Raw genomic sequence first — 13,254 nt, 5'->3', positions numbered from 1 at the left:
GTCATCCCTACACCGGAACACTCGCCATCATTTCCGTCCTTTCGAAATAAAAGCCCCTAACCGTTACCTGACACATGTCCCTTGAGCTGATCATAATACCAGTGTGTTCACTCAAAGTTTAAATGACGAACAGAGAAACGCAAAAGAAAAACAAATCATACAAACCAAAAAAAAAGAAAAAGAAATAAGACACACTTTATACAAATGTTTAATTTTATTATTAAATACAAAGAGAAAATGGTTGCTTTTCTACCTGATTTCATGCTTCTAAGAATGGCATCATGAGTGGATATGCATCTTTTTACAATATAGCATACAAAGCGGCTGCTCAGATTTAATTTATCTTCTGCAGAGAGCTTTAGTCATTTTACAACGGCTAAATCGCGTTCATTTTCAAATCAATTTATTCTGTAACAATTTTCTTCAAAACACAAATAAAGAATATCTGGCACGAGACAACTGCCATATCATAAAGTGGAAACTTTTTATTCGTTATTTATTCATCAGACAAGTAAAGTGAGCCTCCTATGGCTTTCTCTATATTGTGTGTGCTCATTTTCAGTTCAAGCGACAGAATTGGAAACGAATACACTTCAGTGTTGTGATTATATTAAACCACAAGAAGGCTCCTTATTGTCACATCTCACCAATCTGACTGCTTCACTCCTCTTCTACTGCAGAGGTTGTTTCAGTTCAAACAGTCCTGTTCCACCTTTGACTACCTTTCCCACAACCAGGCAGGCTGAAGGAGACACCAGCTGATCATGTGACCCTGAAAAAGAGGAGGAAAAACAGCAATGAACACAAAGATACGGGCAGCCGTGGCTTGGAGGTTAAAGGAATCTTGTCACGTGAATCCAAAATGGCTTCAACACCCCAGAAGCACTATCGTCAACCTTCACTGAATAAATGGTTGTTAAAAAGAAATTGTAGCCATGAAATATGAATCCTCTTAAAAATACATTTAACTTTTATTTTAACACAACTTTGCTCTACTGAATCTCAAAACATGGCCTGAAAAGCAGAACATGTGACAACAGCTGCAGTCTGAGATTATGGGGCACTGAGATTTTGCAAGTTCAATCTTGTACTGTTAAGCATGACTCAATCATCAAACCTCAAATACACCAGAACTACTGTCTTGCAGTTTTATGCCACTGCCAACCAGCCAAGCTACCCATGTCTGTCCAGACTCATATATGTAGTGCAGGCTTTCAATACATTTAATAAAATAGGTATCAAGGTAATTAAAAGTTGATTAATTAAAGATATGAAGTGATTTTTTTTTAGGCAAAAGGTGGATGACACACCTTCAACACAGCAACACAAAAGATCTATACAATTAACAGAGTCTTAAGGTGACATTCATTCACACCTGCATCAAATAACTGCAGTTTTAGTCCACTAAAAGTATCACTGCTGGCTCTAAAACACAGCACCCATGTTAATGCACTAATTTTAACCCCTCAACCGGTGAGCTCCAAAAAAAGCGTCGCTACTAAATACCATCTCCCTCCACCGAAGAAGTACTCAAACATCGATCCAAATTTGTCTGCATTGATTTACCCAAAAATCCCCACACACAGAAAAGCTATTATCTTATCTGCAGCAGAGCCGTGTACACAGCTCTGTTCTACTAGCAATTGGAAAGGAGTCCAAAGCCTATTTTAAGTGATTTTAACCATGTTTAAAAAAACCTGCATGCAGGCACTAATTTTGGTGGAAAAGGGGTATATCTGATCAAATGCCTCCTCTTGTGTTATGACACTGATTGATGGCTAGAAAAGTGTTTTTGGAGAACATTGTGATGTCACAGTGAAGTTGACCTTTGACCTTTTGGATCTAAAATGTCTGCACTTCATCATTTTATCCTATTAAATTCAATGTCAATGAAGTAATGGTCAAAAACATGTTTTGTGAGGTCATGGTGACCTTTGACCACCAAATTCTAATCAGTGCATCATTTGAGTCTAAGTGTTTGTTTGTGCCAAATTTGAAGAAATTCCCTTGGAGATACAATATCGTGTTAACACCAATGCACAGATGAACAACCAAAAAACATAATGCCCCAGACACTGCTACCACCGGCGTGGACGCATTTAATACCAGCAAAGCACCAACGCAAAAACATCAGCTAACACCTTCAAAGCTTTTTCGACTAACCTACATCAATAACTGCCCACTCCAGTTTCTAAAAACAGAGTGATTTCTTATCTTATGAGTAGTGTCACATGTTTCTCACCCTCAGTCATGCCACAAAGAACTACAAAATCACTCTGTGTGTAGAAATCCCCTTTTTTCTCTTTGAATTATTATCATCATCTGCTCCTCACCCAGCATGGTAGCCTGTTTGAGGAACTTGTAGCTGGTCTCGAAGGTCATCTGCTGCAGAGGGGAGGAGTTGGACCGGATGGCGTGTCGGTTTAAAGGCTTGTATACGCCTTCAAAACACATGTAATCTGCTACCAGTGACAGATGTCTGGGGTCCACCTCGATACCTAGAGACGGACAGAGAAACAAAAGCAGATGAAACCTGAGTGGTTATGACAGCCGTGTGGTCTGCTATCTGGGGATTTCCTACATGCAAGTGTGTGTGTGTGTGTTTGTGTGTGTTTATTTGTGTGTATGTACCATAGACGGCAAAGACATCTTTGATTTCCTTCTCTATGACTTTCAGAGCCACTTCAATCCCATAGGTCTTAGCCATGGCATGGACCTCATTGGAGTACAGCCTGTTGATGTCCAAGATCTGGAGAAAAAATAGTCATGTAGTAAAAGTCATTTCTGCTTTCCAAGACTCAGAAACACTACAGAGATTTGCGTGAGTCACATCCTGACCAACAGAAATGAATAGTAACAAGTATGACAATCTAAAAACAATACTTCAGTCAAATCTGAATTTGATATGTTCAACTGTCATCTGCAGTCAAAAATAGCAAACAACCAAAACTCTTATCGCTGGTGTGAATGCATAATTAAACCATAAAGTGCTTAGTCATGCTTATGGGTTTTGCTGGGGTTAACTTCTTCATACTGCACTGCAATCTGCCTTTAACCCTTAAAAGCACAGCGGCTTCTTATGTTAGAAAGTGTACAGAAAATGCCTCAGCTTACTACATACATCACTGTGCTTGAACAATTCGTGCATGTTGATGCCTTCTGTGTTGAGGACCGTCTCTTTCTCTCCCGTCTTTGTTGTAGTTTCGCTCAGTAGGCAGCGTGTCAAGCCTTCAGTCTCCATGATGACTGCGTTCTGGGCCAGTGTTGACAGGACTGAAGTCAGGTCAAAGTGCACTTTGCTCACCGGTAAGACCAGGTCAACCTTTGCATATGGAGATGAGAGGATGAAAGGGTTTAGGGTTTAATCAACAACCTTATGAGAAAGTCTAAAACTGTGAAAAAAAGCTTTATAAGAATGTGGAGCATGTACATTGTAGATGGTTCCTCACAAATGAGCCTCCAGTGGCTCCTTGGAGATCCAATAAGGGGTTTTCTCACCCAATGTGCTGCTAGTGAATGTGAACTGACATACTCTGTTAAAAGTTTTCTGTGGCACGGACAGCTATGAGCTTATGATCCGAAAGAAAGTTCATCTTCAGCTGTCTGCATGTTTGAAGCTAACACAAAGTGCCAAAAAATGCATTTCCTCTAATGGATACTTGAGGCCAGCTCAAGAAGTCAAGTCAATCCTTATAGTTAAGGAGATAATCAAGATCAAGATTAAGATCAAGCTAAATTTCACTGTCACCTAACTTGGGCAACAGCACTAAACAATCAATCATAGCTATACCGTGGCAACAATCAATCAATACAGCCAGGTGAGACACACAGAAAAACAAATAACAGTGTACACTGATGATGCAAATTAGATGTCGCCTGTGGATGAGGAAGGGCAGGCCATGCCTTTATGTATTGCACCTGCCCTATCATATTACACAAGCCTCTGCAATAGCATTGCACAAAAAATGGCAATGTAGTTGCATATAAAACAAGATAAAAACAAGAATAATAATTAATAATAATTTTTATAACAATAATAGTAATAATAATAAATAAAAATAATGGCAATGCCTTGCACAAAGAATGAAAGTGACAAAGTCATGATAATAGCAAATACTAAACAGCAGCATTTACACAACAATAAAATAAATATAATCTACCATTTTTAAAATTGCAAAGTTGAAAGCTGAAATAAACATGTTGACAGCCTGGTTTTGGTCTCTATAGCTAATTTCAACATTCATGACAACTGTGATTTTTTTATATATAACTCTTTCAGTTTAATGTTATTATGGCTTAAAGTGCATAATTAAGGGCCTAGCAACTCTGTTTACTCAACTGTTAGTTTATGAAAGGATTTCAGCATTTGGTTGAACTAAAAGACCCTCTAAGGAGTCAGGTTTTCAGTTTTTCCAGTGATTTTGTGAAATTAAACCAAAATAATACGTCAAAACTTCTGTACATCACTGTGCTTGAACATTTCGTGCACGTTGATGCCTTCTGAGTTGAGAACCGTCTCCTTCTCTCCCGTCTTTTATGTTCAATTGTTTATTTAGCCTATTTTTTACTACGAAAATTAGCACTAGCATTATCACAATTAACAACAGCTGCTAATGCACCATGCTGACTGAGCCAGCCTCTAGGATTAGCTCCACCCTCACGCTACTTCTGGCTCCAAAAATCCAAGATGGGGTCAGCCAAGTTTCCAAATCTGAGGCTTCAAATCAGGAGTCCACAAACCGATGGGTGACATCACAGTGGCTTCATCTATTAGTCTGTGTTTAAAACGAGCATCTTCACATCTATTAAAAACAAATCATCTATGCAGGCGGACACAAATAATATAATTAGGGAATCAATATTTCATACATGGGCTACTTGTTAAATCTCAGTTGTGACTGGCCATTCACAAATGTTTGCTCAACTGTTTTTAAATCACTGAACCAGTACTGAACTCTAAGTAGTGAGGCTCAGCTGAGATGATGGGACTTGTGTTATTTGTGCAACCAATTATGAGAACCACACACATTTAATTCCGAATGTTTGCTTGAATCAGACAGGAAATGTGGCCAAAACCGCACAGAAAATGAATTGATGTGGAGAACTCGCGTGTGTTAATGTGTGCATGTGTGACTGAGAGTGTGAGATAAGACTCTCCAGCTCAGGCTGTCCTCAAAGGTTGTGGATGTACTTGTATCACAAGTAAGACTGCAGGATTCTATGATGATTAATTAAAATAAATAATTAAATGGCATTAATTTACACACTTGTGGAGAGGAAACTTAATAGAAAATTGTTCAATTATGCATGTTATGATGCAGAGCTCAGTAAAACAGCTGAATAAACATAATATTTTTGAGCCTCGATGAAATGACTTTGCAAAAGGACTTTTGAAATCAGAACTCTGCTCTTATGTTTTTTATGTCATTTGGATCAAGAGAAGTCACCTGAAATCTTTCTGTGTAACATGTACAAAAAAAACAAAAACTCACCTCGCACCAGAGTTCATGCTGACGATCGTAGCAGTATCTTTCTATCGCTGAGTTCGACTCCAGAACAGAATTCACCCTCATCTGATTCAAAGATTTTCCTCCTTCTTCTCCCCCCCCCCCTCCTTTTGCTCGTTTCGTCTTCTTCTCCATTCGCACTCCTACAAACGCTGTCTGGGAATTCTCCGGCGTCTCCGCATTCTCCTCCACCTCCTCATTTTTCTCCCCCTGATCATCTTTACCCTCGCCGTCATCAGCTCTCTCCTCGTCCTCACTATCATAGTCCACCTGCAGAGGAGAACAAATGGGCGTTAAATGTGTTAGAACGGCAGAAGCGGCTTTTATGCTAGATCTGATTTATGCCCTTAACACCATGGTTCAATTGTCAACAGCACTAGAGCTCCAGTCTGTTTACTCCGAGTATTAACATCTGTTGATGTCTCTGGTGATCTAATCACAAGTGGACAGGTCTAAGTCTGTGTGTTCACACCTGGCATTATGCAGCCTTCATGTTCTCCTTCGAAATATCTTTATTGAAATTAGGAGTAACGAGGACATGAACAGCCCTCCAAAGTCAGAATAATAGTGGGAAACTGGGAAATCTAGATGATACCCGAGTTGCTGAATTGTGATGTTTGCTTGACGTTTCACGTCAGCAGAAACAGCAGAAAGCATAGAATCAGTCCACTGTAGGGTGCCACTTGCATTGAACTATTAACCTTGTTACAAGGTTACTGGTCTTACAGGATTTTCTTATGTAAAATAATCAACTTGCAGTATTTTCAGTAAGAATTGACACCAAACATCCCCGCCACTCTAAAGAGGATAAACAGTTACAGCTCATGAATTAATAAATAAAAGTCAGAGAAATGGATTGCGTGGCTGCTGCACTCAGATCACAATCATATATTTATAGCAACTTCAAGGGCATTTCTGTTTGAGGGAAAGACTGCTAGTCACTGGCTAATCTATGCCGATGTCCTTGGCTTACGTGCTAATAATGTTGGTATGTTGTATATTAGTTGAAATGTGTCTGACAAAATACAATTGTTTTGATTTTGAACATTTGTGAGTCATAATATAGCTGAATTGTGCACTTTTTAAAAATTTTGATGCTGGTAAGGCATGTTTTATGTGTGTTTTATGTTTAAACTCTACTGCACTTCATAGAAACTGAGCTTCAGACAAATGCGGGCTTTAGTTTTCAGTTTTTACCCTTCCTTTCACTGGAAATGATGTTATTGGCAGTGGTGGACAACATACTCAGAACAACTTTCCTAAAGTAAAACTATTAACCAATAATAGTAAAACTATTAATAGTGCACAGTAAAAGTACAGAACTTAAATTTTGGCTGAAACTAAAGAGTGAAAGAAAGGCATCATCGTGCTTACATTTGCTCAACGTCTGTTTAAGGCGGAGCTTTCATTCCAATATTTAAATTGTTATATTCTGTGAATAAAATCTGAATCTGCAATATAACCAGAAAGATGTACAAAGTAGTTAAGTAGTATTCAGTTGAGTTTCACATTTTTGTAAGAGCTCTGGGGGCCTTTCTGATGCTATTACAGGCTGCAATGAGTTACAATATCAACATCATTCAATATTTTTCATATCTAACATCATAATAAATTGATGTTTAGATATGAAATGGCTGTAGATTCTCAGTCTCTTTAAATATCTATGACTGAATTATGGGAAGCAGGGATTATATCAACAACTCAATGGACCAACATACTTTCAGCTAGGAGAAGATCAGTGACAAAAAAAAAAAAAAAGTCACCTCTAGATTTTATACTTGTGGCCTAAATATTTGTTCCTGTCTAAACTAGTCAGCAGAGATGATTTCACAACCGCCTTAAATGTGAATGAAATGGAAATGCTTAGACAAGTCTAAAGCTATGTTAACCTGTAAGTACACAAGATACACGCCAGAGCTTTCTATTTTCAGGAACATCAAGGTTTTTCAGCTCTAACCACAAGCCACAGATGAAAATAGTACTTAAAATAAGGCTTTTCATTAGTCCTCATACCTCCTCTTCCTGTTTGCTTTTTCGCTTGGCATCTGAGGCATCAGCGTCTCCTTCGTTGGCCTGGTCATCAATGATCTCTCGCTCCTCTTCTCCCTCACCGTCATCTAACTGTTGAATGCCAACATGACAAAGATGCTTTAGATTCAAAGATGAAAACATTCAAAAATTAGTGACAACACTAATTCTACAGGTAACACTGAAATAAAGCCTGAAGTTTTGCAAAAACAAAAATTAAAACAGACCCCTGCCGTGCCGGCTGTTCCATTGGCACCATGGTCCTTATCTCTGGGCGTGGCCTTCCTCGTTTCCACAGCGATGGAGGCCAGCTTGGCGCTGCGCTTCTTAATGGCTTCGAGCAGGAGACGGAAAAACCTGGGAGGACAAACAACCGAGCAAAGTGTAAAACAGAGAAAATTAGTTAAAATCTGTTCATTTCTTAATGGAATCTGGTATATGAAAAACTGAGAGCCCTCTCTCACACACATGCACACATACACACACGCACACACACACACCTGGTTTCCATATAGCGGAGGATCTGTTGGGGAGATAGCAGCTTATCTTCACAGTAACGTTCAGGAGAAAGGAAGTGAAAGATGACTCTGAACGACCGCATCTTGTGGTGATTTTCTATCCGCAGTGTCTCTGTTACATCCACCTTCTGCAGGACCTACACACACACACACACACACACACACACACACACACACACACACACACACACACACACACACACACACACACACACACAGTTGTGGTGAGTATTCTTTTAAAATTCTCCATACCTCCACCAACACTTATCAAACATTTGAGTTAAAGGTAAGGACAAATACATTAGTAACAAAACTTCAGCCATATGTAAACATGAAACGTTTAGCGAAGACAGGAACAATGCTGACATCATAAAAGAAGAAAAAGACACCAAATAAGCCACATAAAGAAAATGACAGACAAAAGTAAAAAAATAAATAAATTCAAAGAAAAGTTGATCCTCACCTCAGCCAGACACACTCTGGTGAGTTTTTTTCGAAGCATCTTGGCCCTCTTCAAGGCTTTCTTGGTGTTCAGCACGGGGACGCTCATCATAGGAGTTTTAATGTTGGAGCTGGCCACCATGAGGATCTCTCTCAGTCTGCGGGACAGGTAGACATATATTAAAGAAAAAGGAAAAGTAGTGTGTGAGACCCGCGTCAATGAAGAAGGGAGTGTTTTGTATATTTAACACAATAACATTTCTCCTAGGACCACTGCAGTCTGTACTCACACACGCTCAAACCAAAACTTTAGCTTCTCACAGTATTTTCAGTTCTCTTACAGCAAAGCCAAATGGCCGAGATACACAACAGTCCTCAATTTGTGAAATTATCAGAAATCAGAGTTTTGTAATAATTATGACAGACCTTGTCACATCAAAGTAGGCCTGTTGTCATGATCACTTGAGCCTGTCCATCTGAGCTAACTGCAATCATTTTGCATAATCTTTAGTTTGCACAATCAAGGAAATTTGAAGTGAATGTTGCAAATATGGCAACAAATACTGGGTGAAGTAGGTGCATTTTCATCCACTGGGTGTCCACCTGATCACAAGGTGTCAGGAAAAAGACATGGCAGAAAAAAGAGCCTGTTAGGTTCTTAGAGCTGTTGGACAGTTTCTTCTGTTTCAGTTTTTATTTCTTGCTTATGAAGCAAGATCGTGACAGAGAGGTGCCAATAATTTATAGTGGAGAGTTTCTCCTACTGCTACAGCAGTGGGTTTGAAAGCTGTGAGGACATTTATGCAGGAGTTTCCCCTTTTTTGAATGGCCCAGTGTGTTGTGCAAGAGTAGAGTGTGCAGTTCAGAGAGAGAGGGGGGCTGATGGTGGATGGAGGCAATGAGAGCTGTTGCAAATCCAAGAAGAGTAGAAATTAGCAGTAATGTTGTCAAATAGTAGTTACAGTCTAACCCCAAAATAAGCATCAACCTCAGGTCCTGAGGCAAAACAAAGTCTCCCCTGTGCTCAGAATTTCCAAGATTAAACTTACAAATTTGCCAGAAAAAAGAAATTCTCTGAGTTTATAAAGTCTCAAATTTGTAAGAAAAAAGAAAAAAGTAACAGAGTCAAATTTGCGAGAAGACAAAGTCAGAAAAATTGTGTATTTGTTGTTTTTTGGGGGGTCAAAGAGTCACATCACTTCACTTACAATCAACCACATTTAGGTCTAGTTTTACAGCCACAACACACTTACACTGTCTTGTGGCATAAAATGAACAGAAATATACAAATTGTTATAACTACAATTATTTTTATTAGACAATATTCTGTTGAAAGACCTGTGTATTTCCTGGATAATGTGTTCACATGAAAGTAAAAAGTGAAAAACAAAATATATAAAATTCTGAGTATTATATCATAATTGACATTACCGAGGTATTCCTAAAGTGACGTTCATCTCCCCTCTGCCGGCGAAGTGGAAGGTGTTGAGGGTCATCTGGGTGGAGGGCTCGCCTATGGACTGAGCTGCCAGCAGACCAACTGCTTCACCCGGCTCACACAGCGAGCGCTGCCACTTATAGAGTAACAGCTGCCGGAGGCTGAACACAGAGAGAGAGACAGACAGAGAGACTTGATCTATATAACAATCATTATTGTAATGTGCTCAATAATGTGCACCAGGTGTGTTTGATGTTTTTGCTCATTTTGGCTCTGTTCATGCATATGGTATATAAGATGTGTATTTTTGTTTAATATTGGAATTTCCAGCTCAACTCCTACAATAAGTCTAAAATAAAGTGTGGAAACAAAACTGTCACATCCATGCTGTTAAGTGCAGAAAAATGCTCCACTGAAACCCATTCAAACTGACACTGAAGCATAAAAACACAATCTGTTTTATTTCTGGGTGTCATTCTGGGCTTTTGCCTTGGAATTTGTCATTTTTACTATTTTCCATGTAATGATGTCATTTTCTAACATCTCTGGCATATGGAGAATACATGTGCACTGTCACAATCAATTTTGCCACAAATCAATGACATATCCCAGGCTGTGATCATCAAAATAATCAACATGGCATGTAGTATATTGAAAATAATTATTTTTTTCTTTTTTCTTTTGTCTAAAAACATATTGGCATCTTGACAAAAAACATGGCATTTCGAGGTTTAATATTCTGAAAATGAATGAATATTTGATATTTATGATTAGAACTGATGTTGGTTAAAAAAATAAAGTTAATGAAAGTAGAAAATAATATTAATGTGTACATTTTTTATAGCCTGAATTTGAAAAGTGCAATTTGTGCGCAGAGTGATATGAGTGTGTGTAATATTAAAGCGGGCCCTAAGGGTTAAATAGCAAAAGCCGAAGATTCACAAACATTACCCTCACATAATAAATACTGTGACACTGAGTCAAATCAAATTAACTCCTGAAGCTTTTTTTTCATTATTTTAAGATGAGAGTACGGGTTATGGCAGTACTCCCCTCTGTTGGTTGTGCAGCTTGTACTCAACATCCATTGATTACAAGACCATAACACCTTGCTGAGGGACAGAGGAACTGACAAAGCAAAATATGAATACGAGGGTGTGGTATTTTCCAGTGTTGTTGTAATTTTTTGAGATTTGTTGGTTTCATAAAGTTGCTTTACATTTTACATTATAGGTATTTTTTACCCATCATCACTCGCTCACATTCAGTACCTGTGTGTGTCCAGGCTGTCCTGCCCTGTCCTGCCTTCATCCTGGAGGTATTTCTCTGTGATGCTGTGAAAGTTTTCAGACACTGATCCGAAGCAGATGTCAGGGCGAAACAAGCCCAGCGAGGGCTCAGGGCAGCGCGCTGACTTCCTGCTGTATTTAGATCTGCTGGATTCATCCAGAGAGTGCCACTGCTGCATGAGCTGCGGAGGGAGCAGGGGTCAAATTACAGTTTGGTTCAAACAAGGTCAGCGGTCCTCTTTATACTGTATGAATAAAGACTGGAGGGAGTGTGAAGACTAGTCTGACAGGTGTTTTATACATTTTTTATCTTGCTGTGCATACATACCCGCTGTATGGCAGCATTTCTACCGCAGACGTCTGGTTCTGTTCCTTGTTCAGTTTGTTTTAGTTTGGCCAACTTCTTCTGAGAATACAGCAGGAATGCTCCTGACACAGATTCAAACACACAAATATTACACAGTTATCACCTGCTGAGCTACAATAGTTCAAATTGGATTTTTTTTTTTTTTTTTTTTTTCCCTCAAATAAGGTGATATTTAAGCAGAGTGGAAATTATTCAGCAGTTAGTCTAAGGTTCAAGTCATGTATCTGGTTATTTTCAACATTTGGTTGGAGCCAAAGAATGTGACTTGGCTTAAAGGAATTGTTATAAAAAAAAATGTGTTTTTGAAAAAATTACATCCAAAAATTGGATTATCAATCAAATAGCTGTCTGGGCAGCAAAGATGTTAGATCGTTTCGTTCTCTACCTCTGCGTGGACAGGCTGTCTCTCTCTTTGCTTTCCAGCGCTGGATGGACGCAAAATGTTGACTGGCGGTCTGAGGGTCCAAACGTGCCAAAACCTCGTCCAGGCCCTGGGACCTCTTGATCACCTGAGAGGAATGGAGATAACCAACTGTGTGATACTCAGGGCTGAATGATATGTGAAAATACTCTTTCCACCTTTTTTATACCATCACTGCAGCTGCAATTTACTATACTCAAACAATAACAACAGTATAACTGCACAACATGCAGTCAGCATACACGCTGGTCTTTCATACAGGCCAGTTTTTCATGTTATGATGAACTGAGATGAACTGATCAGGGTGTCTACAAGTATCAGACACTTAGATTCAATGTTTTTTAACAGCTTTTCAAGATAATTCTTAACCAGTTGTATGACTTTTTGTTATTCAAGCATTACAGGTAAGTATAAAGGTTGTGAGTTATGTTAATCTGCATTTTGCATCAGAAACTTTCATTCATTTTATCAAAAATAAATTAAAATATGGAGTGAATTATATAAAAAAAAATTTACAACTAAGACTTCATAAATTCTTAATCAAGACTATTTAATGACTTTTAAGGCTTAATATTCATAATATACAAGTGAAGACATCTTAAGAGTTCAAAGTACCTGCTGCTCTTCTAGACTTACAAAATGTTATCAAACTGAATGGATCACATCCCGATAGTCAAACAAGTAATTTCATGAATGCTCTATATTTAATGCAGACATGAGAGAGTTATTGTGATATTATCAACTAACTATTGGAAAGAAAGATAATAAGGATATTTTCCAAACTAGTCATTTAAATTGTTTTTTTGAGGGAAATAATTAAAAAAAACTCAATTAAGAGGAAATTATTTATTTTACTGAACCTCAAATCTTCATAGTGACATACAGCTGGACAGACCTTATCTAGTAAATAGCCCAAATCTGAACATTTGTGTATTATTAATGGCAGCTGCACAGTAATAATACTGTTAGCCCGTGCTACCTAATGTCTGTGTGCAGTACATATTTATCCCCAGGGGCCATGATGGAGCACCTTGGGGCCCATGAACTACACCTTCACTGTAGCAGCCATTTTGGCCAGTGGCATCCACTAAGGAGGAAGCACTGAATTTGACAAGGCTGTGATCTTTCTATACACTCATCAGCCATTTCATTAGGTACACCTACTCAACTGCCTGTAGAATAAGAGGATATAAGAGGTGTAAGTGTTATTACTATAAGTGATAATGAAAAGTGGGCGCCACAGTC

The 13,254-nt window shown here is 38.6% G+C and overlaps 1 protein-coding gene and 1 non-coding gene across 2 annotated transcripts in view; both read right to left on the bottom strand.

Annotated features, from left to right (window-relative positions):
• Window positions 1–225: 225 nt before the first annotated feature.
• polr1a (RNA polymerase I subunit A) overlaps window positions 226–13,254 on the bottom strand; it is a 28,580-nt gene continuing 15,551 nt past the window's right edge. Inside the window, exons 25-37 of the mRNA XM_042492936.1 lie at window positions 11,974–12,097; window positions 11,550–11,650; window positions 11,204–11,403; window positions 9,926–10,093; window positions 8,517–8,652; window positions 8,036–8,190; window positions 7,763–7,892; window positions 7,521–7,628; window positions 5,493–5,777; window positions 3,122–3,322; window positions 2,632–2,749; window positions 2,334–2,498; window positions 226–772 (exon numbers count right to left, since the gene is read on the bottom strand). Coding sequence (XP_042348870.1) covers window positions 672–772; window positions 2,334–2,498; window positions 2,632–2,749; window positions 3,122–3,322; window positions 5,493–5,777; window positions 7,521–7,628; window positions 7,763–7,892; window positions 8,036–8,190; window positions 8,517–8,652; window positions 9,926–10,093; window positions 11,204–11,403; window positions 11,550–11,650; window positions 11,974–12,097 — 1,992 coding nt within the window. The 3' untranslated portion in view covers window positions 226–671. The remainder of the gene's footprint in view (window positions 773–2,333; window positions 2,499–2,631; window positions 2,750–3,121; window positions 3,323–5,492; window positions 5,778–7,520; window positions 7,629–7,762; window positions 7,893–8,035; window positions 8,191–8,516; window positions 8,653–9,925; window positions 10,094–11,203; window positions 11,404–11,549; window positions 11,651–11,973; window positions 12,098–13,254) is intronic.
• On the bottom strand, window positions 12,994–13,130 carry LOC121948575. Its single transcript, XR_006106165.1, has one exon. It is a non-coding gene; the product is annotated as a small nucleolar RNA SNORA5 (small nucleolar RNA).

This window comes from Plectropomus leopardus, chromosome 9 (assembly GCF_008729295.1).
Source record: "Plectropomus leopardus isolate mb chromosome 9, YSFRI_Pleo_2.0, whole genome shotgun sequence".
Taxonomy (NCBI): Eukaryota; Metazoa; Chordata; class Actinopteri; order Perciformes; family Serranidae; genus Plectropomus; species Plectropomus leopardus.
This window is presented reverse-complemented; position numbering and strand designations above follow the sequence as displayed.